Consider the following 25,794-nt stretch of genomic DNA (forward strand, 5'->3'; position numbering starts at 1 on the left):
TCAGTTTACCAAAATGTTTTCTTTGAACAGTGTTTTTAAAAATGAGTCAACTTTTAGAAGTTAGGATTGGGATTGACATATATACACTAATACGTATAAGATGGATAACTAATAAGAACCTGCTGTATACAAAAATAAATAAAATAAAATTCAAAAATTCCAAAAAAAAAAAAAAAAGAAGTTAGGCGACTTCAGATAAATTCTTGAAAGGCTGAAATCTCTGGGACTATCCAGAGACCTGGCTACCCCAGGCTCACCTTCCTATGGGGCGCCAAGCCCGCTGGAGCTGAGCTGCCCACCGGGATGTAAACCCCCCATAAGACCCCAGACCCACCATTCCCTCCTGTCTCCCCTTCACCAAGGGAGAGAAGCCATGTATCATGACCCTCGCCCTGTTGTCATCTTAAAGTGGAGAAATGGATTTCTGGTCTCAGGTAGAATCACAAGTGGGAAAATGAAAGATTACCTGAGAGAATCATGGTTTCGGGGAAAATACTAGGAGCCGGGTCCAGCCCTCTCCATTCCACTTTACTCCGTGTCTTCCTCTGGGTCTCTGCAGGCTTAGGAGTTTGCAACCCTGGCCAGGTATGTCTGATGTTTGCTGACAAGGAACTAGTGTGAGAGAGGTGAGGCAGCGCGCCTCAGGACCCGCTGTGGTTGTGAGTACAGTTCGAACCACGGGCCCTTGGTCTGGTGGAGAAGTGCTGGCCCCGCTCTCACCCGGATGTCTGCATCTTTTCCAGGTCTTTTACTCTGAGGTGGGCGTAGATAAATCCCTGCAGGAGCGGTCCCACGGTGTGCCACTCGGCCTGGATACCCTGACCACGGTGAGTAACTCCATCCTGGAAGCCTCCTAAAAGCACATCCCTGGTTGGCATTTCATTGATATTCGGAAGGATTTCTAATTTGGTGTGTGTATGTGCTGCTGAATGTATAATAATAATAATAATAGCAACAACAATGAAAACTAATGTTTGTATAGTCCTTTGGAATTTAGAACGTCTTTCGTGTCCATAAACCCATCACGTGCATGTGTTATCTCCAGAAAGGCAGCCGTAGGAGGAAAGCTTCCAGAAAGGCAGCTTCCATGCTGGACTCAGCCCACCCCATTTATCCTGCGAGAAAACAGCTCTCTTACAGCTGTTTTTTTCCCCCTTCTTTTCCCCATAAAATTCAATTCTGATTTTTTTTGAAATCCCAATAAAGCTTTATAAATAAATATGACACATTTGTTTCTTCTCAACTCCCCGGAGACACAGTGCAGAAGAAAACGATGTCATTGGAAATGTATATTCAAACGGTGCAAGTTGTTTATTTTTCTTCCCCAGCCGGCGGCATCCTGTCCTTCCACTAACCAGTTGCTGGCTCTTCATCTATTTCTTTTCTGTTTCCTGTCAAGGTCTCTTGGGGTGAATTTCTCTGCCTTAGGCATGTTCTGTTTCCTTTTCTTTCACTCGCTGCCTCCTTCCCCATTCTACTAAATTATTCTAGCCCGGGCTAGAGCCTTTCTAATTGCTCTACAAGGAGTTAACATCAGTGCCCAGAATACCGTAGCTATAATGGTGGTGGAGGACGAGGTGGTGATTGTAACTCCTATTTAGTAAATGCCTGCTGGGCGCAGCACCTAGAAACTTATTTGTCATCCGTGATGAGTAGCTGTCACTTACTGAGAGTCTGTTACCTGCCAGGCACTCTCCCTCATGCTTTACGTTTGTTCTTCCATTTCATCTTTACAACTATACTGTGACCTCATTTTCCTGACAAGGATGCTGAGACTCAGAGAGGTGAAGTAACGTTCTTCAAACCATACGTTAGCAAGTAACAGTCGACTGTAAACCTAGGGCAGACTGAATTCTGGGTCCTGCTCTGGCTATTTTTACCAAAGCTCTCATGACTCAGAAAAGAAGAGATGCACGTGTTCGGCTTGTTTGTATTTTGCATGCTGCTTTTATTCTCAGACTTTTGCTGAAGTACCCCTCATTTGCCTCAGGAGCTCTCAGCCCCAGCCTCTGTGGTTTTAGTCTATCCTGAGGGGGGGAGATCGGGTTGGCCGCACCTAGGCCACCGCCGGTTGAGGTGCCATCTCCCCTTGACAGCACTGGAACTTTCAACGAGCCCCTGGACCCCACCGTGGGACTGACATCATCCCTAGCGGTGTTCGCAGCTGCCCAGCCTCCTGTCCTGTAGTGAATGTGGCTCACGGCTCAGACTGGAGCACAGCCTGCGCAGAGAGGGCACGGTGCTGGTGACAGGGGTCCTGGAGTCCGCACGGTGCCTCTGAAATCAAGATCCTGCCCCGTTACATGAACCCGGGCCCGACACTCTGGCATTTCTGGGAAGGCCACTGCAGTGCAAACAGAAAGCAGAGGCCAGGAAGGGAGACAGGCACCCTGGGCTTCCAGACCTCCTTCCTCCACTTACAGGTTGGGTAACTTTGGCCAAAGCTACTTAGACTGTCTAAACCTCAACTTTCTCCCATGCAAGGGGTGTAATCATTATACTGTTGTGAGTGGCAGATAAAATTGTGCATGTAAAAGCCTTTAGTAAAAAGTAAGAAGCCATATAGATGTTAGTTGCTATTCCTGATGATCATTGCCTTTATGTTAAATATATTCTCTCCATTCACTACACCGAGGTGTTAGAATATGCTACCAAATTATAGCATTTGATTACCTTGCCGATTTCAGCAAACTTGCACAGTTGCTACTCTCCACCCAGCACGAGATAACACACAGTCGCTGTTCTTGGGCAGCTTTCGGTCCCATTGGGAAAACCACGTTTACATTGATAAAACAATTGGAGAGCAACATGAGACCAGATGTCGTTTACATGCCACTTACTAGACAGACTGAGGTTTTGAAGACGGAGAGATTAGTGTAGGAACAAGTGGTCACGAGGTAAAACTGGGGGCTGAGAGTTGAAGCAGGGGCAGTTTCTGGAAAGGCAGAGGAGAGAGAGGGGTATTCAAGTCGAAAGGAATGGTTTGAACCGAGGGAATGAACACACGTGTGTGTACATGCTCGTGGGCTTGTGTGTTCGGGCAGAGGGGCAGGGGAGGTGCAGAATACAGAGAATGGAGAGAAGAAATGATGACTAGACATAAAGGCAGCAAGTCAGGAAGGGGGAGGGGAGCGGTCTGGCACGGCAGAGGGGGCTCTGGGTTTAGATGACTCGCATTCAGATTCCTGTATGACAACAAACCAGCTGGGTAACCTTACTGGGTCTCAGTTTCCTCATCGACAAAACAAGAACCGGAATAGGAGCTATATCATGGGTAGCGTTATCTGTGGTTCCCAGCCTGTGTGCTTCAGGGCTCTGCAGCAAACTCACAGGGGCCTTGTGGAATATTTGAACTTTGCACGGGAAACAGCAACATCTGTGTAAACTACTACTACCAAATCTTTTGCGTATAACTATTGAATAAATGGAACCGTTAGGGATTTTTTCTGGATTAGAGGTGCTGTAAAAATAATACTGCGATACTAATGGTGCCATGAACAGAGAAAGTTTGGGAACATCTGTACTCCATCACATCATCCTGTAGCATCTTACAGACCTCAATCTGTCTAGTAAGTTGCATGTAAATGACATCTGGTCTCATGTTGCTCTCCAATGGTTTTATCAGTGTAAATGTGGTTTTCCCAATAAGACCAAAAGCTGCCCAAGAACAGCAGCTTTTGATGTTGTGGGCATTAAACAAGATCATGGTCATAGAACCCTCAGCACCACATGCGGCGCAGAATAAGAACTGAGTGAGTGTTCAAGAGAAATCACATTGCCAAGGTGTGTGTTTGCTGCCCTTGGCTATACGTGGTGGAAGGGCAGCTACTCTAGGAGTTCATTTTAGTTCCTGCTAGCCTTCCTTTCCTTTTCATATTGTTTTGTTTTTTCTCCTCTCCAGGGACGATTGGATCATCAGATGATTTTTGTAAGTATGCTTTCGCAAAGTTAAACCCTTGCCCCAGCCCTGGATTCAGGGGGTCTCTTTTCATCAAAATGTTGATTTTCCTGCATCTCCCTCGCTGATTAAGGCCCACGGAGAGTGCTTGGTTCTAGTGGAAGCAGCAGTCGCGGAGCATACTGGGTGAATTTTTAATCATTTAGAAAGAAACTGTTTTATCTCACATGGTAGAGTAAGGTTAAGAGCAACGTTTTTAAAGGTTGAAGTAATTTAAGTTCTGTTCCAAGACAAGGTGAAAAAGATTGAAAAGGAGAGAAAATATTTCAACTAGCGAGCCCCACTGTGAGGGGAGCTCCTCCACCCCCTTTTCCTTCTTCTTTCCTCACTGCCCCTAACAATCCTAGACCTTCTCAATGAGACAAAACCGGGTCACCTAAACCCGGTTGATTGACTTTCTGGAAGAATGCTGAAAAGAGGATTGGGCTGACAAATGGTTAGTCTGATTCAACTGAAGAAATGACCAAAATAACCTGGTGGATCATGTGGAATTCTGATGCACTCTTTGATAGTCTGCCTATATAAAGGCTTCTGATTTGATTAGCATTTGACACTTAACCTTTTTTTAGAAGAACAACCAGCAGGTTTCATCCTGGAAAAATAAATAGTAAAACAAATCAGGACAATTTGGTGATGTTTTTAGAGTTAGAAATAGAAATGGTCCTTAAACTGGTGGTCTTTAACACTTTTTGATCATGCATACCATCAGTTAAAAAATATTTGAACATATACCAATATATGTATATGTATGTATTTGTAAAGTATACATCTGCTACTCTACATATATATTGTGTACATTATAAAATCCCACAGCCTTTTAAAGGAGGAGATAAAATAGAAGTATAAAGTCCTTATGTTTTCTTCCAACATCCCAGTAGATTGTCTTGCTCTCTCAGGGGGATGCACCACCGCCCTGCTTTGGAGTTCACTGGTCTGGCTGACCCAGAATAGTGATTCTATTTGGGTCTTATCCAGGGTTAAGGGATAAAGCAGACAGGAATCATGAGACTTGCATCTAGTCCCAGCTCCGTCACTAGAGCAAGGGTAACTGTGGGCAAGGTCACTGAACCCCCTTGAACCTCTCTTTGACTATAAAATGAAGAGGCCAATTAGTAATGGTTGCCAACTGGGGGCTTCTTTGTTCCCTGTGGGCATATGGAAATAGGTGTGGGCGTTCTAGTGAACAAGCTTCAGGGATACAGACTCTCCTGCAATATGCAGGGTAGATCCATATGAGGAAGATTTGTCCAGCCCCAATGCTGCCCCTCTTGCAAAACCCTGGAAAATACTCCATCTTTCTGTGACCACTCAGGGAATGGAAATCCCTCCACTCTGGCCTGCACAGCCTTCCTCTGGACCTTTGGAAGAAGGCTGTTTGGAAGATAACCCTTTCCTATTTCCCTGTGCCTTCCATCTAATGATGCTAAATATTCCCAACTTCTACTAAGGCAGCCGAGGCACAGACTTAACTTATAGAGGCAACTGTGAAGTTGAACCCAAGGTTACTAGCTACCAGTGAAGGTTATTTTAGAAGAATTGTAGAATTTCCATGTTGAAACTTTGGCCCAGAGAAGTTAAGTGGCATCTTCAAAACCACACAGCTCTTTGGCTCTAGAGTCTGGATCTCCTGGCTCCTAGTCCAGTGCTGTCCCACTTCATGCCTCCTCTTAGCTATGCTCACTGGATGCCCTCCCGGTGTAGGGGCTACTTGTCCAGACTACTGAACAAGACAACATACAGCTTCATTTCTGGAAACATACCACTTGGGTTTCCAGCAGTAGGAGGAAAGTGCAGCATGGAAGCGGGTAAAGGTGAGGTTTGATTCAAGGTCAGAGATTTAAGTTCAGAGCCATTCAACACGGTTTCATCATTGCAAAGCGAACAGGGATTCAGTTAAGAATAGTCCCATCTTTTCAGGGGCTCCTCTTACATAGCTATCCAGGTTGTTTTTGAACATTGGGTCTAGCATGAATTAGAATGAAAGTTTAGCAGTCCCCAAACCCCAAATAACAGTGATCCTAACAAGATGTGCCTTCTTGTTCCATCATGTAATGGTCTGAATATAACCAGCTTAGGGCTCTTCTGGTGGCTTCCTTGTGCCAGGATTCTTCCATCTCATTGCTTTGCCAACCCCTCTGGCCTGCCTCCCCATCATCCAAAATAGCTTACTGCCTCATCCACATTCTAGCCAAAAGATGAGGAAAAGGGGAAAGGGAACATATCACTAACTATTGAAGGGATAATTCAGAAATTGCCCTCAGCGTTTTTGCTCATATCCTATTGGACAGAATTTAGTCACATGGTCACATCTAGATGCAAGGGAGGCTGGGAAATGTAGTCTTTGAGTGGCCATGGTCCAACTGAAATGTACAGGGGTTCTATTACAAGAAAGGAGAGAATGGATACTAGGGGCAGAGAGTCATTCCTATCACAGACTGTGAATGGAGGGAATAGATCTGGTGCAGTAGACATGGAAAAGGCAGTTGGACACCTGAAAAACGAGGTGCTAGCCTGAGGGTTAGATGTACTCCGTCTTGAGTCAGGCAATCGGAGGCATATTAAGTCGTGCATTTTATCAGTGAAACCAGACCCATTCTTGCCCTGCCCAGAGTATAGTTATATAAACTTTATGGGTCCAGTTTCATCATCTATAAAATGAGGAGGATAAGACTGACATCTCAGAGCTGTTGTGAGAATTAAATGTGGCACTGGTACGCAAGGATTTTATAAATTCCAAAATGGAGTATAAGTTATGATTATATTATGATTATACAATCATAAGATAAAAGGTTGTTGTTTCTGGTAGTCTGTGAGGGAGGCAAGTGTCCTGGGGAATAGCTCACTTGGTTGTAAAGTTGTTGGAGCTTTCTTCCTGGGCTCAGTGAACTAACTAACTAGACTTGCTTTTATCTTCTACAAATATAAATTTTCTGATCACATGACAGCCACTGGTGGTGTTAAAAGACAAAGGAGGCAACTTTTGGAAGGGGTTCTGTATTTCAGAAAGGGACACAAAGTAGGGTTATTTTGCAGCAATTCACCCAACTTTGCTCCCCGCCCCCCCAAAAAGCATGGAAGGGACCAGAGGAGACTGTGGAATTCACTCTGGCTTCTACCCCAAGAAAGCAATTTCTCTGTCTTTGTTTCTTACCATCTTGTGCAGAAATAGGTCCAAGAGAGATAAATATTTTGACTAATTTTCAAACTTCCACAAGGTAAAAAAAAAACAGTTTCTTTTTCTACTTTGAAAAGGGTATATTTAGCATCTTATCTAGTTTGATGAAGGCTGAAGTAGTGGCCATAAGACATTTAAGGACAGAAATAGAAAGACTTGTGTAATTGTGCAGCATTTTACTAAAAAATTCAAGGGTTATCACAAGTCACATTATTCTGAGGGATTCCATTTGGAAGGAGAGATATTGGAGGAAGAAGTGACAGTTAAATCATTGAATCCAACCCCTCTTTTTATGACCCCAACTACTCAGTCCCCTTGACCCTTGCTCTCTTATGCTAATCTACTAGCCTGTCAGCTCAGGAAAAGACACCAGAAAAGACTGGAAATAGCTTCTGGGAGGGTGACCCTCCACCTCTCAGAATATACCTGGGCTAAAGGTAGCACTGATCTTCAAACAAAAAGATTAGTTGTTTTTTAATCCACATTAAGAACTTCTACAAGTGTAGTTTCCCTTGGTTTTCAGTGATCACTTTTAAATTGCAGATACATAAATTGCCATGTTTATAGATAAAATAATTATCTGGTCTTCAGTGTTTATGATAAGAATTTTTGATTTAAATATTATTTAATATTTTTCATTCATGTATTATCCAATTAGAACTTGGTCCCTGGAGTCAAACAAAGCAGGATTCAAATCCCCACTTTGCCGCTTAATAAATATACAGCCTTGAGCAAATCATTCACTTTTCAGAGATTCAGTTTTCTCCTCTGGAAGTGAAAATAAGAGTGATACCTACCTCATAGGCCTGATGGAAGACTCAGGCTATATATGTTCCTGGAACAGAGAAAACACTCAATAAATGGTAACTAATGGTAGCTGTATTTGGTATTGGCGCATAGCTGATATCTACAATAATCTATGAAACCACGTCACTACCCCTGTACTTCATACAGTGTAATGACTTCACAGGAGGAAGGGATTCTACAGCAAAGGCTGTGAGAGCATTGGGTTGATTTGAAAGTGTGATTCCGCTTCCCTGGGAAAAGCCTGGGAGTGGCAGTTGGGAGAGGAGGGAGACAGGAGTCTTGTATACACCTGGGGCCCCCAGCCTCCTAACTACCCAACTTGAAATGAAACCAGGAGACAGATGGTGGAACTAGGGTGCACAGATGCAGAGAATTAGAGCAGGGGTGAGGATGGGGGACAGGGAGCTGTGAAAGCAGGACCGTATGTTCAGCAAGGACCCCTTGTGCAGTCATATGTAGGATGCAGTCAGGGGGAGAGAGAAGGAAGGGAAGATTGGAGACAGACACTCTCTTGGAGGCTGTAGAAATGGCCCAAGTAAGGATTCGAGGGAAGCGGAAGAAGGGAACAGGTCTGGAAGGCATGTGGAGGTGGCTGAGGGGAGGTGGGTAAGAGGCAGTCAGCTTTGTCTCCGGGGTTACTAACCCGGGGTCTGGGGCAGAGTTACAGATGCTGTTAATCAAGTTGGAGCAGTCAGTAGGAGAAGTTGGTTCTTGATGAGGTAATCTGTTTATATCCTACCTCTTGGTTTGATTTTTTTCATTCACTCAGTAGTTCATTTATTCATTCATCAAAAAGCACTGTCTGAGCATTTGCTACATGTCGGATAATGCTAAGCTTTGGGATGCCAGAGGAGTAAGAACTTGCTTCACTGCCCTCAAGCGGGTGGGGAGAAGGTGACCGGTAAACAGACAATTACAGTATAAGGCGAGTGTTGCTACGATTGAGGTACACCAAGGACGCCAGGGAAGCATAGAGGAGGGACGCCTAACCAGACTGGGGGCTGGGGGTCAGAGGAATGAGGTAATGTCGTAGCTGAACTGAGTCATGAAGGATGAGCAGGGGTGAGCCAGGCAGGAGCAGGGAGAAGGACATTCCATGCAGATGGAACAGTCCGTTCAAAGGCCCAGAGGCAAGGAATTGAATGGCATAAATTTGAGCCCTGCCAAGTTCTTAAGTATGACTGGAATATAGAATGTAAGGAAGGGAGGTGGCATGAGATGATGCTGGAAGGATAAACAGGGGGACGCAAAGATGCTATTGTAAGTGGAAGTGACATGATCAGATTTGGGTTTAGGAAAATAACTTAGCAGTGTGGAGTACAGATTGGATGTGCAGGAAGTATTGGTGGTCGGGAGAGTCAGAGCCATTGTCATCATTATGAGGACTTGGACTTAAACGGGTGTGAGGATAAAATGACGTAAACAGATTCAAGTGATACGAAAGAGTATTGGTAACTGATTGAATGGTGGTTAGGGAGGAGGGGTGGTGAACATAGAGAGGAAAGTGTTGAGAATTTCTGGTTTAGGTAATGAGAGAGAGAACACAAAGGGTGAAGCAATTTTTTATTTTGTTTTTGGTAGTCAGAGGAGGGATGGTTAGTTGAGCTTTGGTTATGTTGAACTTGAGTTGCATGGTAGTTGCTGGGTAGAGAAGTTCAAGAGGCAGTCACAAACCCATGTCTGGAGATCAAGAGGCAGGTTAGAGCTGGAGATGGTGGGAGATGTCATTCAAAGGTGCTAGAAGCTAAGGTAGTGGTAGATGAGCTCACCTAAGCAAGGCTACAGAGTGAGAGGAGATGGTGAGGGGTGAACTTCTGGGAAAGACCAACACCTAAGGGGCCAGCAGAGAATGGGGAGTGGGTGGAGAATACTTGGAAGGAGCAACAAGAGAAGTAGAAGGAGACATGGAGGAGCAGTCACAGTTTCCAAGGAAACCAAGAGAGTTCAGAAGCAAGGGTGGGCAACAGTATTGAAAGCTGCAAATAGTCAGGTAAAGATGGAGACATTCCCACTGGGTTGACTGCAAAGTCATTGTGGTGACTTTGGTAGGAACATCTCAGTTGTTTGCAGTGAGGAGAGGCCAGATGGGAGCAAGTTGAGGAGTGAATAGGAAGCGAGAAGGTAGAGACAACTTCTTTAAGAATGTTGCATCTCTGGAGAGGAGACAGGGGCACATGTGTGGTGGGGAATAATTGATTGTCTAAGATAAGAGTGACTTGAGCACAGTAAATACTTATGGAAGCATCAGGTAGATAAGGGAAAGGTTGGAGATACAGGAGAAAGAGAGGAGGGGAGACAGATGGAGTTCAGAGGCCAGGAGAGGTGAACCAAGCCCTAGACCAGTGGTTCACAAACCTGGCTGCCCATATTAGCATCACCTGGAGAACTTTAAACAAACTGACACCCAGGCTTTGCCCCCCCAGAGGTTCTGATTTAAGTGGTCTGGAGTGGAATCTAGCACTGGTATTTTTTTAGATCTTTGAGTGATTCTAACGTGCTTTCAGGGTTAAGAACTACTGTAGTAAGTATTCAATAACTATTTGTTGAATATTTTTAAAAGTTTTTATTGATCAATTGATTAGTTCTCCTTAACAACAATGAATGTTTAATCATTTGCAGAGGATGTTGTGAAGAAATATAAGACAGGATACCTGCTCTCAAGTGGCTTGCGATTCCATGGGAGAAGTAGTAATAATTTTTAGTATGTATAAGTGCTAATTTAGTGGCACAACACTTGGTAGGGTAATATCAGTTCTGTGTGGTCAGCTGTCAAGGGGAAGATTTTGGCCTCAGAGAAGGTGGAACCTAGGTAAGTGGAGAAAAAGAAGGCTTTCACATGCTTAAGACAATAATCATCACAATCCTGTTTCTTGAGGACATCCTTGGTACCAGCTACTTTACATACATTATCCCAAATATTGCAACTATGCAAGATAGTTATACATCATCCCCATTTTACAGAGGAAGAAACTAAGGCTCAGGGAATTTAATATCAAGGCCATAGCTAGCAATAAGTGGCAGAGTCAGAATTCAAGCCCAGGACTGACTGATTCCAAAGTCAGTATCATTTCCACTGCAGTTTACTGGGACCAGTGGCTTCAGGCTCCCACTTACTATTCGGTACTGTAGTCTCAAGATGGAGCAAGTCATCTTCAGCTGGGACTTTTTGGTCAAGGCTGTTTGTGCAGGTGAAGTTCACACACACATCCATCATCAGTCCTCCTGGTTCTCAATGTGGGCGTTGATGAACCACCAGCAGCATCACTTGGGAACTTTTCAGGAATGCAAATTTTCAGACCCCTTCCCAGATTTACTGAATCAGAAACTTTGTGGGCCAGGCTTAGCAATTTGTTTTAAGAAGCCCTCCTGGTGATTCTGATGCAGTTTAAAATTTGAGAACCAAAGTTTGAGTCCCTACTTTGTGGATATAAATCAAGCCCTCAATTTGCTGTTGTGGCTAGTCCCTGAGCATCTGTGATATGCAAATGGAAAGAAAGAACTGGGGGATTCTAACCCTGGAAAAGATTGTTACCTGAATTCCAGCAGCCTAATACTCTCATTGAAGAACTCAGATGTTATGAGCAACATCTGATAGGGTGAATGAGTCCCAGTTCTACGACAGTGTATAAAGGATAATTCATTAGTCTTGGGAAATGTGTCATGGTGTTTTCCTCTTCGCAAATTAAAAAACTTGGCCAATCCTAGAGAAAGCAAAACAATCTCCCAAGCAAATTTCACAGGGGCCTCAAGATGCAACCCTCATGAGATTGTCTGGTTTGCCTCAAGAGAACTTCTGATCATTGACACATTTCCTGTTTGGTCATTGACAGGAGGAAGTGATCGGAGATTTGAAACCAGGCACTGAATACCGAGTAAGCGTGGCAGCTTACAGCCAGACTGGCAAAGGGCGGCTTAGCTCTCCTCGGCACATTACCACTTTGCTCCAAGGTAAAATGCGTCCAATTCATTAATAGTAAGAAAGTGATGGGTGCTATTCATTCATTCCTTCATTCAGTATATCAGTGAGGACCTACTATGTACCAGGCACTGTGCTATGCTAGGCTCTGGGAATTCAGTGGTGAACAAAAACAGGCATACAGCCCCTGCCCTCTCAGAACTTAGTGGCGTGGGTCAAGACATTATCTAATTAATGTGTGGCCGCAGATAGTGAGAAGTGCTTCCCATAGTGCTGTAAGATCTTCTGTTGTAAAATCCGATATAGGGGTGCGATAAGGATTCCCTGAGGACATGACTGCTAAGTGGGAATTAAGTAAGTGGGAGTTAAGAAGGCGAGGAAGGGGAGTGGGAGAAGAGATCTTATAGGCCAGGGGAATGCAACAAAGGCTCATTGAGGTGGTACTGCGCTGGACACTGGGGGACAAAAGTGGCTTGAAGACATCGTTGCTCATAGGAGCTCCTTGTGGAGGGAGAGGCACGTGGTAGGCAGGTAGATCCAGTGCATCCGAGGTCTGCCCAGCTGGCTCTGGAAGCACTCAGAAGGAGCACGTTCTCCACCCCAAGGCTCAGGGAGGGTTTCAGAAAGAACCATATCTTTGGCCCGGTTTTTGAAAGCTGCATAGCGTTTTGCTAGGAAGAGAAGGCAGAAAAAATATGTCTGGCCGAAGCAATAAAGAAAGGCTGGGAAATAAATGTGAAAGTCTAGATATGAAAATAGTAACAGGAGTTACCTTGGGGTGATAGGATCATCCTACATCTTTACCCCTGAGGCTTTTTTCAAATGTCCTACCATTGGTATGTATTCTGATGATAGGGGGCAGGAAGAGATACACAAAAGAATTGAAAGTAAGTGACAGTAACGCTAAGCATTTAATTTTCCTTGTAGGTAAATTTCAATTCCGACATGCTAACAGAGGTTCTAAAGGGTACACATCATTGTGTGTCCTGGGGTCGATAGTCTGGACATAATTTAGTTGGATTTCCAGCCTGGGGTGCTTGAGGAGAAGGGAAGACCAGCTCTCATTGACAAACCTTCCATGAATCCAGTTGAGAATCCAGTTGTGATTTTGTGTGTGTGTGTTTATTTGGTTTGGAGTTTGAGGCAGTTCTGAACAGAGATGTTTAGGCTGTAGAAAGCACAAATGTTTTTTTATACATGAAACCCCTCCAGCAGCAAAGACCACAGCCAACTCTAGTTGTTCGCTGTCCTGCCTAGATTCCTGCCTGCTTCCAGTAGCACCTCAGCAGCTGCACGTCACTGTGGTTTCCGATTCCGAGGTGGCCCTATCTTGGAAACCTGGAGAGAGTGAAGGAAGCTCCCCTATTCAGTACTATTCTGTGGAATTCATCAGGTAAGTTAGTGGGTCACATTCAGAAGCCAAATGTACTGACCACAGTCATTCCAAACACGATAGAAGACTCCATTGCCTGTGAATTTAAGAGACGACAAAGGCTTGGAGGCCTATATTTACACTCTGACTTGGGCCAGCACCTGTCCCCAGCCCTCTTTGATGGTGGGTCATCTGGTTGACCTGTCTATACCCACCTGACCTCTTCCCCACTTCCCCGCCACAATCAGACTGTCCTAGGCTCTGAAAACTCCCGAGGGACCACTGCCAGCCTGCCTGCATTTCACGCTCAAAACTTGCCTCCCTGGCTTTGAAACATTGTGTCTGAAGTATATATTTGATGGTGACTTTTCTCGAGGGAGAGGAAAAAAAACCTTTAGTGCAATGCATTGTTGCCTTTGCATCCGTATTGCCATGGGGCAAGTTTCTTGGTTTGGTTTCAGCTTTTTTCTCTTGTCTACCTCTCCAGCTCTCGTATTCAGCTTATCAGAGGTAGAAGCTTATCAGAGGTAGAAGAGTTGATTAGAAGTTCTTCTAAGAACTTACAGATGTAAAAACATGGATTCTCAATGCTTCTATGTAATTTTAAGCAAGAACAAAACCAAAAAAACACCCACCCAACCAATGAGCGAAAGTAATTCCCCATCTAGGGCTCTTCCTCTGAACTCTAGTTGCAGTTGAATTTTGAATTGAAGCACCTAGTTGATGAAACAATGTTGTTCGCTACATTAAAGGTGATTGGGTTTGTCTGAGGCCAGTTGCTTCATGGATTCGTAAAGAGTCTTGTTCAGCACCTCATTCCTTAGGCTCTCTAAAGCTGGGGCAAAGGATTCTGCCATGATTTGATTAGCTCTGCTTCTGTTTCTTGACTTCCTAGCCTATTTTTTGGTAGTAGAAAACAGATATTTGTTTCTTCAGAGAAGTACTGCACTGAGTCTCTTTAATGCTTGAGTACAGAGCTCGTTTCAGGCAGGACTTACTGAATTGCAAGTGGCAGAATCTTGAAGGAAGATGAGACCGTAATGTATTGGCCCCTGTGAGTGTCAAGTCCTGTGACAACTCGAAATTTGGGGAAGACTAGCTCTGTATCACATCCGCAGTCTGTCTCCATTCATCTCTGTGCTGTGCTCCCCCCTTTATTGGCTTTAGTTTCAGGTTCTTCCAGTATAGTGGCAAGATGGCCACCAGGCACTGAAGGCTTGCTGTCTACTAGCTCAGCTCCCCACTGGAAAAGAGTGGCTCTTTCTCAGTGGACCCAGTAGAGTCTCAGTATTCATTCTAGCTGACCAGGCTCTGGTCCCTCTTCATTAGCTGTGCCAATCACTGCGGCCAGGGAGAAGAGTACACTGATTGGGCAGACACTCGTCATATTCTGAGCTCTGGAACTAAAGACTGGTGGGTCATTCAGGCCTGAAGTACACAGATTGAGAGTTCAAGAGGGTTGGTTCCTCAAAGCGAAGTTGTGCAATTAATGGAAAAGGGAGGAACAGATGCTGGGAAAATTAAAAAATAAATAAATAAAAGATGCCCCCAGCCAAGCTCCAGACCAATGCCCTTCAGTGAGGATAATCTACAATCCTGTTGTTGAACAGATTTGGTAGGCAAAGCCCGGAATGTGCCTGGAGTAGAAAAGATTCTAAGCCTGGTTCCAATAGTAGTTAAACTGCAACAGTGGAAAGTCCTAAAACTTCAGCTTTCTCATCTGTAAAACTTGGAGTGAAACTTAACATTTCTAATTTACTTGTCTAACATCAGCAAAGCAAAACGTAATACTTTAAAATTTTGAAAACTGGGCAATGTTTTTCATAGTAGCCCAGCAGGTCACCAGTGTAACCCTCAGCAAAGATGATGGTTATCATTTACTATTTTTTTTTAACATCTTTATTGGAGTATAATTGTTTTACAGTAGTGTGTTAGTTTCTGCTTTATAACAAAGTGAATCATTAATTTTGTGGTAAAACATGTATTTCTTTTTTAAGCTTCAGTCTGGCATATTGGTAAAAGGTGGAAATTGCAGTTTCTTAACCTGTGTGTACAACTGAAAGTAGAAAATGAGAAGGATTGAGAGCCAGAACTGGAAGGGAGTGCTTGCTGCTTCCTCTACTGCCAGCAGGGGGCCCTGTGCAAGTCACTTCGCCTCCGTAGTCTCAGTGCCTCACATAGTTTAGGGTCCCCAAAAGGAGAGCGTTTTACAAGGACTTGGGTGCAAGTAGTTTATTTTATTTGGAAGCAGGAATGAGAAGGTTGGGAGAGGGATGGAGGACATATGACTGTGTGTTACAGAAGTCACTTCTGCAGGCAATGGGGGCCTCTATAGGGGCTTAATACTATGGAGATCTCTCTGGAGCACACAGAATTCCTCTCTAATTTGCCTATCAAAAAGACAAGAGCCATTTACCCACTGGCTTCTGTCCTCTTTTTGTTGATTGAAAGTTTCCCCCAGGGGTACAACTTCCCACCCTTCTAGGCTCTGCTGGCCCTTGGATTAAGGGGGCAGGTCCAGGGAAGAAGGAGGAGTGATGTGAGCACAGCCTGTGCTTGAGGTTCGATGCTGGCCTTGCGAGGCACGTTGGGCTCACGTGAAACTCTCCACATGACAGCCGTAGCTGAAATCAGAACTGGGAGAAGGGGAGGTGACACAGGCCCCAGAGGCATTGACTACAATGTCCTTACAATGCAAAATATGGGTGATAACTTCTTCCAGCCTTATAGTGTGTCCTCATTAGGAGGATCAAGTGAAATCACATATGAGAAAGAGCTTTCTACAAAGCTCTTTTGACATCTACATGTCAAAAACCAAGCTAAGGAAAAGGAAACAAACAAGCAAAAAAGCAAAAACCCTATACACGTGTAAGGTATATATGGGTGTTATGTACCTACATTTAACAATTTTAATTCTTCTCCAACAAAAATACATCTTAACATTCAAACCTCTAACATTTGAGGGGCTCAGACCCCAAATTCTTAATGTATAAGTATTTTAAAAGTATATACCATTTTAACAAACTGTTAAATATTTTTTGTATCTGTTTATCTTAATGAATATAACTCTACAATGTCCTGGAGACATTGTAGATGTCTTCATATTTAGAACTCTTGGATATCTCGGTGTTCCAAACGGAACATGGTAGAATAAGGAAAGCCAGCTCCTGGTTCCAGCCCCTATACTAGGAATTCTGCTTCTGCTAGCTCTTTCAGAATATGTAACCTCGGTCAAGTTATTTTATCTCAGGACTTCCATTTCCTCATCTGTAACATCAAGTTAATGTGACCCTCATAGCAGGGTTGTTGCTCATAGTCTGCATAAAGTGTTTATACATAGTAGACATTCAATATCTGTTTCTTTCCTTCCCCCCCTACCACTATTTCCCCTTTACAAAGAAAGAAATTGGGACTCAATTGCTTAAGTTGCTTTGCCAAGGTGAAATGACTGGTTAGGGACAAAATTAAAATTAGAACTGAACTCTCTCGACTTCCAGCCCAGGGCTCTTTCTACAAAACCCCATGTCCCCTTCATGTCTGTGATCCACCTTCAGAGATGGAATCCTGGACTCAGCCCGCCCAGAGCTCTGCTGGCTGAGGAAATGGGAAGCCTCATCTTAGGCCGCTGTTTGCTGTTATTCCAGAAAAAAAGCTCTCGCAGCTTGTTGTGGCATTTAATGTTTGGCTGCAAAATAAATCCCCACATTCATTTGTAAACATCTCAGAGTCTATCCCATTTCAGTTGAGAGCCTGAGGATATGTGTTTAAAGAGAGCTTTCCTGGGCTCTAAATCAGAAACTGCAGTTCGTGTGAAAAGTTTTGGGGGCCTACAGTTATCTATTTTTCCCAGAGAGGTCTGTTTAATGTTTAACATTGAATTCTTTTTGCCCAGATACCTACTGTGTACACAAACACCTGTGACAGGTCTCTGGGTGAGCCAAAAGTGTCTTTTCCTATCCCAGAGGCAGGCCTTTGACAGGCCAAGGCTAGGACATTGTAGAAATCAGTGTATCGCCAGAAGTTATCCTCAGATTTCACCCATCTGAATGTGAAGTTCTTGTCTGAGTTCTGTCACTGGAGGATTAGGTTCCAGTAGGTGCTTATTCATCAGTTGCCCTTATTCAGTGGGGATAATGATGTCAAAGGCATTGTTGGGAAATAGTCTCAAAAAACTTTTAAGGAAATATGTAACTGGCTAATAAGAGATTAACCTGAAAAATTACACTAGACCAGGGTATGGGGTACTGACTGCGTATTTGCTAGTTTTGTTCATATTTTGGGTGGACATTCCATGTGTTTGTGATGCTGTCTTAGGTCAGGCGGGCCAAGCAAATTTTTGTTCTTCATCCAGCTTCTACCTCCTGTAAAATGGAGGATTCCCACAGGGTGAGCGTCTTGAAAGGGTGCTCTCAGTGATTGTATCAGAAAGGAGACTTGGTCTCTGGCTCAGGCAGGATGAGAGTAATCTTCATAATGTCTCCCAAAGTCGGCCCGGGGACGATTCATCAGCTTCCTTATTTACAGTAGATTTTAAATTTTTAATCAGTGTAGAAAAGATTTTTTGAAGAGGCAAATTCTAAGTAAGCCTGCAGGCTGTAACATATTTTGCAATGTTTTTAAAACTTTTTCTTCCTGCTTTTCTAAAACAGAAAAACCATGCATTCGAAGTAGGAAGAATATATATGTATATATTTTTTGCCTGCTGTTGGATCTTCGTTGCTGCACGCGGGCTTTCTCTAGTTGCGGCGAGCGGGGGCTACACTTTGGTGCACGGGCTTCTCATTGCGGTGGCTTCTCTTGTTGCGGAGCACGGGCTCCAGGCGCGTGGGCTTCAGTAGTTGTGGCACGTGGGCTCAGTGGTTGTGGCTTGTGGGCTCTAGAGCACAGGCTCAGTAGTTGTGGCACACGGGCTTAGTTGCTCCACGGCATGTGGGATCTTCTCGGACCAGGGCTCGAACCTGTGTCCCCTGCATTGGCAGGCAGATTCTCAACCACTGCGCCACCAGGGAAGTCCCAGGAAGAATATTTTATTTCTAAAGTGATACTGAAAATTTCTTTGTGGGCAGCAATCTTAGTGTTCATTAAAATAAGAACCAAGCATAAATATAGCTACCTATGTTTTGAAATATTTTGTCTATAAATATCTGAGAAACTTTCCTCCTTCGGCCTAAGAATTTCCCCAGGGTAAGTGCTTTTCTCATAAGTGAAAAATATATACTATGGTGGCAATGAAAACCCAAAGGCCTGGACAAATAGTCCTTACCAGTAATGTTTCAGTTGGGGTGCTGTGTTCCATATATGCTATCTATCAGGTTGGTTAAAGGTGAAAATAGTTTTCATTTAACTTACCTATACAGTTAAGTCCCCTACATATGAATGAGTTCCGTTCTGAGAGCACGTTTGTAAGTCCAATTTGTTCGTAAGTCCAACAAATTTATCCTAGGTACCCAACTAACACAATCAGCTATATAGTACTGTACTGTAATAGGTTTATAATACTTTTCACACAAAGAATACATAAAAAACAAACACAAGAAATGAAGGAAACATTTTTTAATCTTACAGTACAGTACCTTGAAAAGTCCAGTAGTACCAGCTATATCACTGCTGCTTTAACACTTGCTTCCGGACATCCTGGGCTTGAAATAAAGATACTGTACTACTGTCTCTATACAGTACTGTACGGTTAAGTACACAAAAGCACAACCACTTGTAGAGGATGCACGCATGTGACAACATATGCCAGACACATGAACCAACTTACATGATTGGACAAGCGAACGCACGTTCACATCTTTGAAAGTTCCCAACTTGAAGGTTCGTATGTAAGGGACTTACTGTAGTTTTTCTGTAGGTGTAACCTGATTGGTTAAAACTGCTTCAGAGTTTTGTATTGTCAGTTGTTGGAAAGGGCAGATTAAAGCTTTCAGTGGCTATTTTTAATAAAAAGTCCACCAAGGCTAATTTTGGGTGCATGTGAAAGTTCAAAATATTTCTGTGTGTTTTAGGGACCTAGGTCAAGAAATGATCTCTAAATCTCAGCCCAAGACACTAGTACTAATAAATATGAAAGAGCAATGCTTCCCTTCTTTTCCCTTTCACACCTTTCTGCCTAAATAATTCCCTGGTCCCTTGCAGATGCCTTCCATAATAAGACTTGCAAAATTCATCTTCACGCAGAGCTGCTTTTAAGCTGATTGCAATGTCTACATATTGGTTTTACTTGAGAACCTCAAGGTCACGCACACCTGGGTGGTGCATTGAAATTATTATTTCAAAATAATTTTGAAAATTATTTTACAAATTGATATTTTTGTCAAAAGTCATCTGTCTTTCCATCCCATCATCAGCCTACAAGTAACAAATGATTTTAATTAGTTTCCTCCTAAGAAGTGAACCTGCAAAGGCTGTTACTGAAATGAAGATCAAGTCTGGGATTCAGAGCGGAAGCTGAACGGATTACGGATTTTCCTTGAACAGTTCTAAGGGATGATGTGATATGACTTATGGTCAAGGGCATAGGCTATGAAAGTTAAAGAAATGTTTCATTCAGAATCGAGACTTACAGTCCAATGCTTGGTATCATCTCTCAGGTTTAAGTTTGTCCACATGTGGAATCAGAAGACACAGCTCTGAGCTGGCCTCTAATCTTGGGGACAAATGGCTTGATTCCAGTTTTAAGCTTCCTTACATATGAAATAAAGCTGGATTGCTTGACCTCTAAAATCTGGTGGCTCTGATTTTCTGTCCTCGTGACAAAGGTGAGGAAGTATAGGCGGTTTACTACACAGGGCTCTGGACCTAGCTTCCTGGTCCAACCCTTGCCTCCACCACTTTTAAACCATAAGATTTTAGTTGCATTATTTAACTTCTCTGTCTCTCAGACAGAAGAATGGGGATAACAATTTACTTACCTCATCGAGTTGTTGTGAGATAAAATGAGTTGATGCGCACAAAATGCACAGAATAGCACCTGTTATACAGTAAGTGCTCAATTAATGCAAACTGTTCTTATTAAGGCTTTTATGATAGGTCTTTCCTGCTTTCCTTTATAGCCATGTTTTTTCTCGGCTAAAGGTCTTTATGCTTGCTATACTCTGCCAGGATATATCTTCTACTTCTTTACCTAGTTAACTCTTGTTCATCCTTCAGTTCCCCTGCTTAAGTACCACTTCCTCCAGGAAGCCTGCCCTGAACCCTGCCCCCACCTCAGACTAGGTTAGGTACACCTGCAACATTTACTAGCAACACTCAGCACACTTGTAGTTAATTACTTGTTCAAAGTCTGTCCTCCTTGCCAGGCCATGAGGGCAACGTCTTGACTTGCTCCCTTCTGTGGAATATGGCACCTACATGAAGTAAACATAGCACGTGTCAAGTAGGTGCTGGAGAACATTTGGATACAGGCAGCCACGTGATTGAATCCAGAGAGTGACAACAACTAGCTGCCACCTTGCGCGAGATCCTTGACCTCTCTGAGCCTTACTTCCCCTGGCTGTAAAGTAGGGATGATAATAGTGGATACGTTGGGAGGGTTGTGAAGATAGATAGATGTCTGTACAGTACTTAGAAGAGTGGCTTATGGAAGAATAGTTTTAAGTGTCAGTTCTTTTCCTTACCCTGAGCCCCATGGTAATGGAAGTGTATTACCATACTAGTCACAGGAGATTGAATGAATCCTTTACGGCTAATTTCCACGGCCACAGCAGTAACCAATATCATTCCTTACTAACTGCAGAAATAAAAGGCAGACAAAATCCAACCTGGATCTGCGTGCACGTCCCCTTTCCTTCCCCCCGACCCAAAGTTACTTATTGCTTTTGTTTTCTCATCATAAAAGGGATAGTGGTATGTGGTACAGCTTCAGATAATACCTAATGTATAAGACTAACTTGAAAGCTACCATTGCGATTTTATTTCATATTGAATGATAACTTGTGTTTTGGAGCCCTTCATACCTGCAAGTGAATTGCCGACTTTTTCCATAGCGTTTTACTAGAACTTATAGCAATAACTGGGCAAATGGCTGCAATATTTAACAGTGATGTAGCCCTGTGTTGGTTTCCCTGCCCCCCAAGATTATAGAGCTTGATATATTTAAAGAATCGTTCTTACACAATTAATCAATTTTGAGGAGAATGGGAAAAAACAGCAACAAAAATCTCCCTTTCTTTTCAAGAAATTGTTTAGGAAGTTGTGTTGTTTAAGTATAAGCCTTCCTTACAGCCAACAATAGAATTAGAAATAAGCAAGAGTGGGCTTGTTTGGGTGTCAGCTGACATTTCATATTAACAAGTGGTGTTTTGTGAAAAATTCCTTCTTCTTACCTTTAGTTTCCAAATTGAAAATCTCAGAACCACTTTCCAGAGTGGTATGTAGTCCCAGAAATTCTGATAGCCATCAAGTTCCTCCATTCAGGCTCAAATGGAAGGGCGATTCTGAATGTTTTTGCAGAAGTTTGACCTACAGTTCTACAAATTGATCCCTTAAAGCTTCAACCCCTCCTACCGTGAGCTTTCCTGATGTAATCCCTGGTCAGACTGATGGGAGTTGACACAAATTGAATTCTTGTGTACCAGTGCTGGGAGCCATTTGTAAAGTGTAAATGAAAGTGTGCTCTCCAGTTGCCCCGTCAGGGACAAATTGCCAGCTGAGTTTATCATTACCCCATTCTATCCATCTGTTTGTCATTTGGTTGGGTGGAACCAATTCATAAATAAAGAAATACGGCTGAAAGCTGCAGGTCAAATAATACATCTTTTCTTTTTTCTTAACTGTGATTACTTAGTGGTTTTGGACTTTCCTCTGCAGTTCATTTTAGTGTAGAGCAAATCCTGCATAAAACCAAGTCTGTAAAATTGAGAGAGACTTGGAGGCCTTTCCGAGCATGAGGTTTTCTTTCACTCCTGTCGTATTTACCCTGGATAACTATGGGATCTTAAAGCAGGGTGCTTAACCTGCAGTCTGTGGATCCCCAAGGGGCTCATGGATAGAAGGCAAGGGGTCCCTGAACTTTGGTTGGACAAAAATTACGCTCTTAGTTTTACCGACTGAAATGTAATGTTTTCTTCAAATATGAATGTAATCAACAAACTGCAGCGGCATTAGCAATTCCCGTGACTTTGTCACCGTTAGAATCACAGATATGTTCTTATCCCATTACAATTGTTGCACATATCTCAAAATACCATTTATGGTTATCACTACTATGAAATTATTAAGTCCATTGCTAAGTATTGTTATTTAATGTGTTAATGAAGAAGTATCTATATTAATATATCATAATTTTTTATTGTTTTGGTAATTGTTTCTAGAATAACTGGTTTCCTGTGTGATCCTATGCATTTAAAAATATTATTCCAAGAAGGGATTCACAGATTTCCGCAGACTGTCAAAGTAGCACAAACAAGGTTAAAGACTTTTGTCTTAAACACTTTGTTTTTTTTTTGGCTGCGTTGGGTCTTCGTTGCTGTGCGCAGGCTTTCTCTAGTTGCGGCGAGCGGGGGCTACTCTTCGTTGTGGTGCGCAGGCTTCTCATTGCGGTGGCTTCTCTTGTTGCGGAGCACTGGCTCTAGGCGTGCGGGCTTTAGTAGTTGTGGCAGGCGGGCTCAATAGTTGTGGCGCACGGGCTTAGTTGCTCTGCAGCATGTGGGATCTTCCCGGACCAGGGCTCTAACCCGTGTCCCCAGCATTGGCAGGTGGATTCTTAACCACTATACCACCAGGGAAGTCCAAGACTGTTGTCCTAGACCAGGGGTTGGCAAAGTTTTCTACAGGATCAGGTAGTAAATATTTCGTGCTTTGCCAGCTATATGGTCTTTTTCTCAACTATTGAGCTCTGCCATTGTAGCAGGAAAGCAGCCTAGACAATACCTAAACAAACAGTTGTGGTTGTGTTTCAATAAAACTTTATTTACAAAAACTGGCAGGCAGCTGAAGTTTGCTACCCCCTGGTTTAGGGCATTGTGTTATTCCCAACGTCTAAGTTTGAAGATATTTTAATTCAGCTCAATTCACCCTTTACTGGATACTTACTGTGTGCATACATTCATCCAAACATGTACGTATTGAGTATCTTCCACGTGCAAAGCATGTGCAAGAGATTTCAGGGTGAATCAGCTATTGCCTCTGCTTGGACAGTCCAGTGGGGAAGGCAGATGAGCAGAGTCCAGAGCTGTGAGTGTTGCAGGCAGGGGTCGGGGCCAGGGGCCTAAAGGAACACAACCTTGACATCTAACCCAGTTTTGAAGGAATCTGGGAAGGCTTCTTACAGGAGCTAAGGAGGACATATCAGCAATAGCCAGGCACAAGGGGAGGGAGGAAGCAGCGTGAAAAGGCTCAGGCCAGAAGAAGCTACTCAAGCAGTGGCTTGGAGGCAAAAAGAAAATGTTCTTGGACTTGCTTAGAAGTCTGGAGCTCTGTGTAGTGAGAGATAAGGCCGGGTAGGTAAGCAAGGCTTGGAGCAGGAAAGCCTTTATAAAGGATCTCCTGTTTGTCCTGACAGGAATAGGGAGCTATGGGAAGAGTTAAGCAGGAAAGGAATTGATAGTATTTGCATTTTGAGAGATCACGCAGACATTCCAGGGAACACAGAGATGAATAAGACAATCAGCATGTTAATGAGCTCACAGCCTAGTAGGGAAGACAGAAATGTAAAATTCCATTAGAAGGTGGTATATTCAGTGTAATGGTAGAATCAGATTTAAGCGGTAGGAGAGTCCAGAGAAGAATCTTTTCAATTCTGTGTCTGAAATGGTGCTTAGAAGGAATAACATGAAGGAAAATATTGAAGGAAGGAGCCTCCAAATAATCCAAGGTCCTCCAGAAAACATTAAACCATGGAATGCTAGGCCCCATACTGAGGGAGGGAGGACACACATATCTCTGGTTGTACTGTAATTAGGTTTTTGGTCCGCTCCATCTCAGGCCTATAAGTGGCCTCCACTGTCAAGGCCATTCTGGATGTTCTGTGGATCCCCTAGAGGGCTGTTTTCTGCTCCAACGAGTTCCTCTCTCAGAAGTATTTTCTTAGCAGGATTTAACCATTCCTAGCCCAGTTTCCTAGTTAATGTCTGTGACATGCTTGAATATCACTCCCCACCTCAGCTTGAACTTTCTAGAGAAGGGGTTCTCAACCCGTGGGCTCATTAGAAGGTAAAGAAATCAGCTGAGGGGGTCCTGACCAACAGGTTTTCAAAAGTAACATGAAACAGAAAAGAAAATATCAGAAGGCATCACACATAATAAAAATAAGAATTATTTCGTGAAACTTGTGTTTCCGCTGTGCGTGCATATTTGTGGTGTGTACTGGGTCACAATGTTCGATGTATGTCTTATTGTGGATCATTCACAAATGTTGAAACACAGTGCTCTAGAGAGTGATGTATCTAGAGCATACTTGGAGTTTAACAGGCTGCATTTCCACTTTATGAACATTTATCTGTAAGTCATAAATTTGTCTTCATGGTTGAAAAAATCTGTTTTCTTTATTCTCGGAGTTTTAGAGTTGGAAGCACCATCTAAGGTATTCTAGAAGAAAAACTTCTTGTCCAGTGTTTTTCAAATTATGGGTCACAACACTTCAGTGGGTGGTGAAATCAATTTAGTGGGTTCTTATCAGAATTTTTAAAAAAAGAAGAAAAGAAAGGAAAAGAAGAGAAAATAGCAAAGTGAATAACATAGTAAGGAGAGTAAGGATAAGTATTTTTTCTTGAAACTTTTCTTTCAGCTTTGTACCCACATGTGAGTCATATACATATAGTATATATATATGAATAGGTATATTGGGTTGCTATACAAAAATGTATTTCTTACTGTGAGTTGAGGTCAGAGACACTGAATGAAGTCCAACCTCTTACTGTGTTCAGGAAGTAGCTGGTTACATTTCTGATGGATGGCCACCCAACTTCTGCTTCAAGACAGCTGCCGATGCAGAGCTCAGCCCTTTCGTGCAGTTGCCTTTGTTGTCAACCACTCCTAATTGCCATCAAAGGGTCTTCTTTATAATGCACTGCCATTGGCTTCCCTGTAAGGAAACATTGGGCCTCCTAGTCCAATATGGAAAACACAGAAGGCATCTTCACCATCTTCGTTTGACAGTCTATCTCTTATCTAACAACACTGGCATATGTTCACTATATCCTCTCTACCCCAAGCCAATCAATACCAGCCCTTTGAACTCTGCCTCAAGTGGAGATGGGTCTAGAGCACTTCTGCCAAGTGATCAACCTAGAAAACCACTTTTTCCTAGGATATGGACACTAGGCCTTTTCAACAGCAGGTAGTCCAGAGAATTCATGTTGAGTTTGTGATCAATGCGCCCTGCCTTCCCCATAGATCTTTGCCACACCAGGTTTTCTCTGCTTTATTGCTATGCCATCGGCTTTTTAAAAAACCTAATATAAGATTTTACATTTATCATTTGAGTTGGTTTTGCCCTTGTGTTTCTGCACACGGAGGTCATTTTGACTTTTTATTCTGTCATGAATGTCTTGTGAGGTCACGTTCCAAGCAACTATTTGCATTTCCTAAAGTTCTTCTTTTTTAGATAGTTTGTTAGTGTATAT

At 43.1% G+C, this 25,794-nt stretch overlaps 1 protein-coding gene across 1 annotated transcript in view; it reads left to right on the plus strand.

The window, feature by feature from the left end:
* The window catches only part of EGFLAM (EGF like, fibronectin type III and laminin G domains), a 164,741-nt gene that overhangs the window by 46,489 nt on the left and 92,458 nt on the right, over positions 1–25,794 (plus strand). The window contains exons 3-6 of the mRNA XM_036849240.1: positions 744–827; positions 3,902–3,928; positions 11,771–11,888; positions 13,114–13,249. Of these exons, the coding sequence (XP_036705135.1) occupies positions 744–827; positions 3,902–3,928; positions 11,771–11,888; positions 13,114–13,249 (365 nt within the window). The remainder of the gene's footprint in view (positions 1–743; positions 828–3,901; positions 3,929–11,770; positions 11,889–13,113; positions 13,250–25,794) is intronic.

The sequence above is a fragment of the Balaenoptera musculus genome, chromosome 3, assembly GCF_009873245.2.
Source record: "Balaenoptera musculus isolate JJ_BM4_2016_0621 chromosome 3, mBalMus1.pri.v3, whole genome shotgun sequence".
Classification (NCBI taxonomy): Eukaryota; Metazoa; Chordata; class Mammalia; order Artiodactyla; family Balaenopteridae; genus Balaenoptera; species Balaenoptera musculus.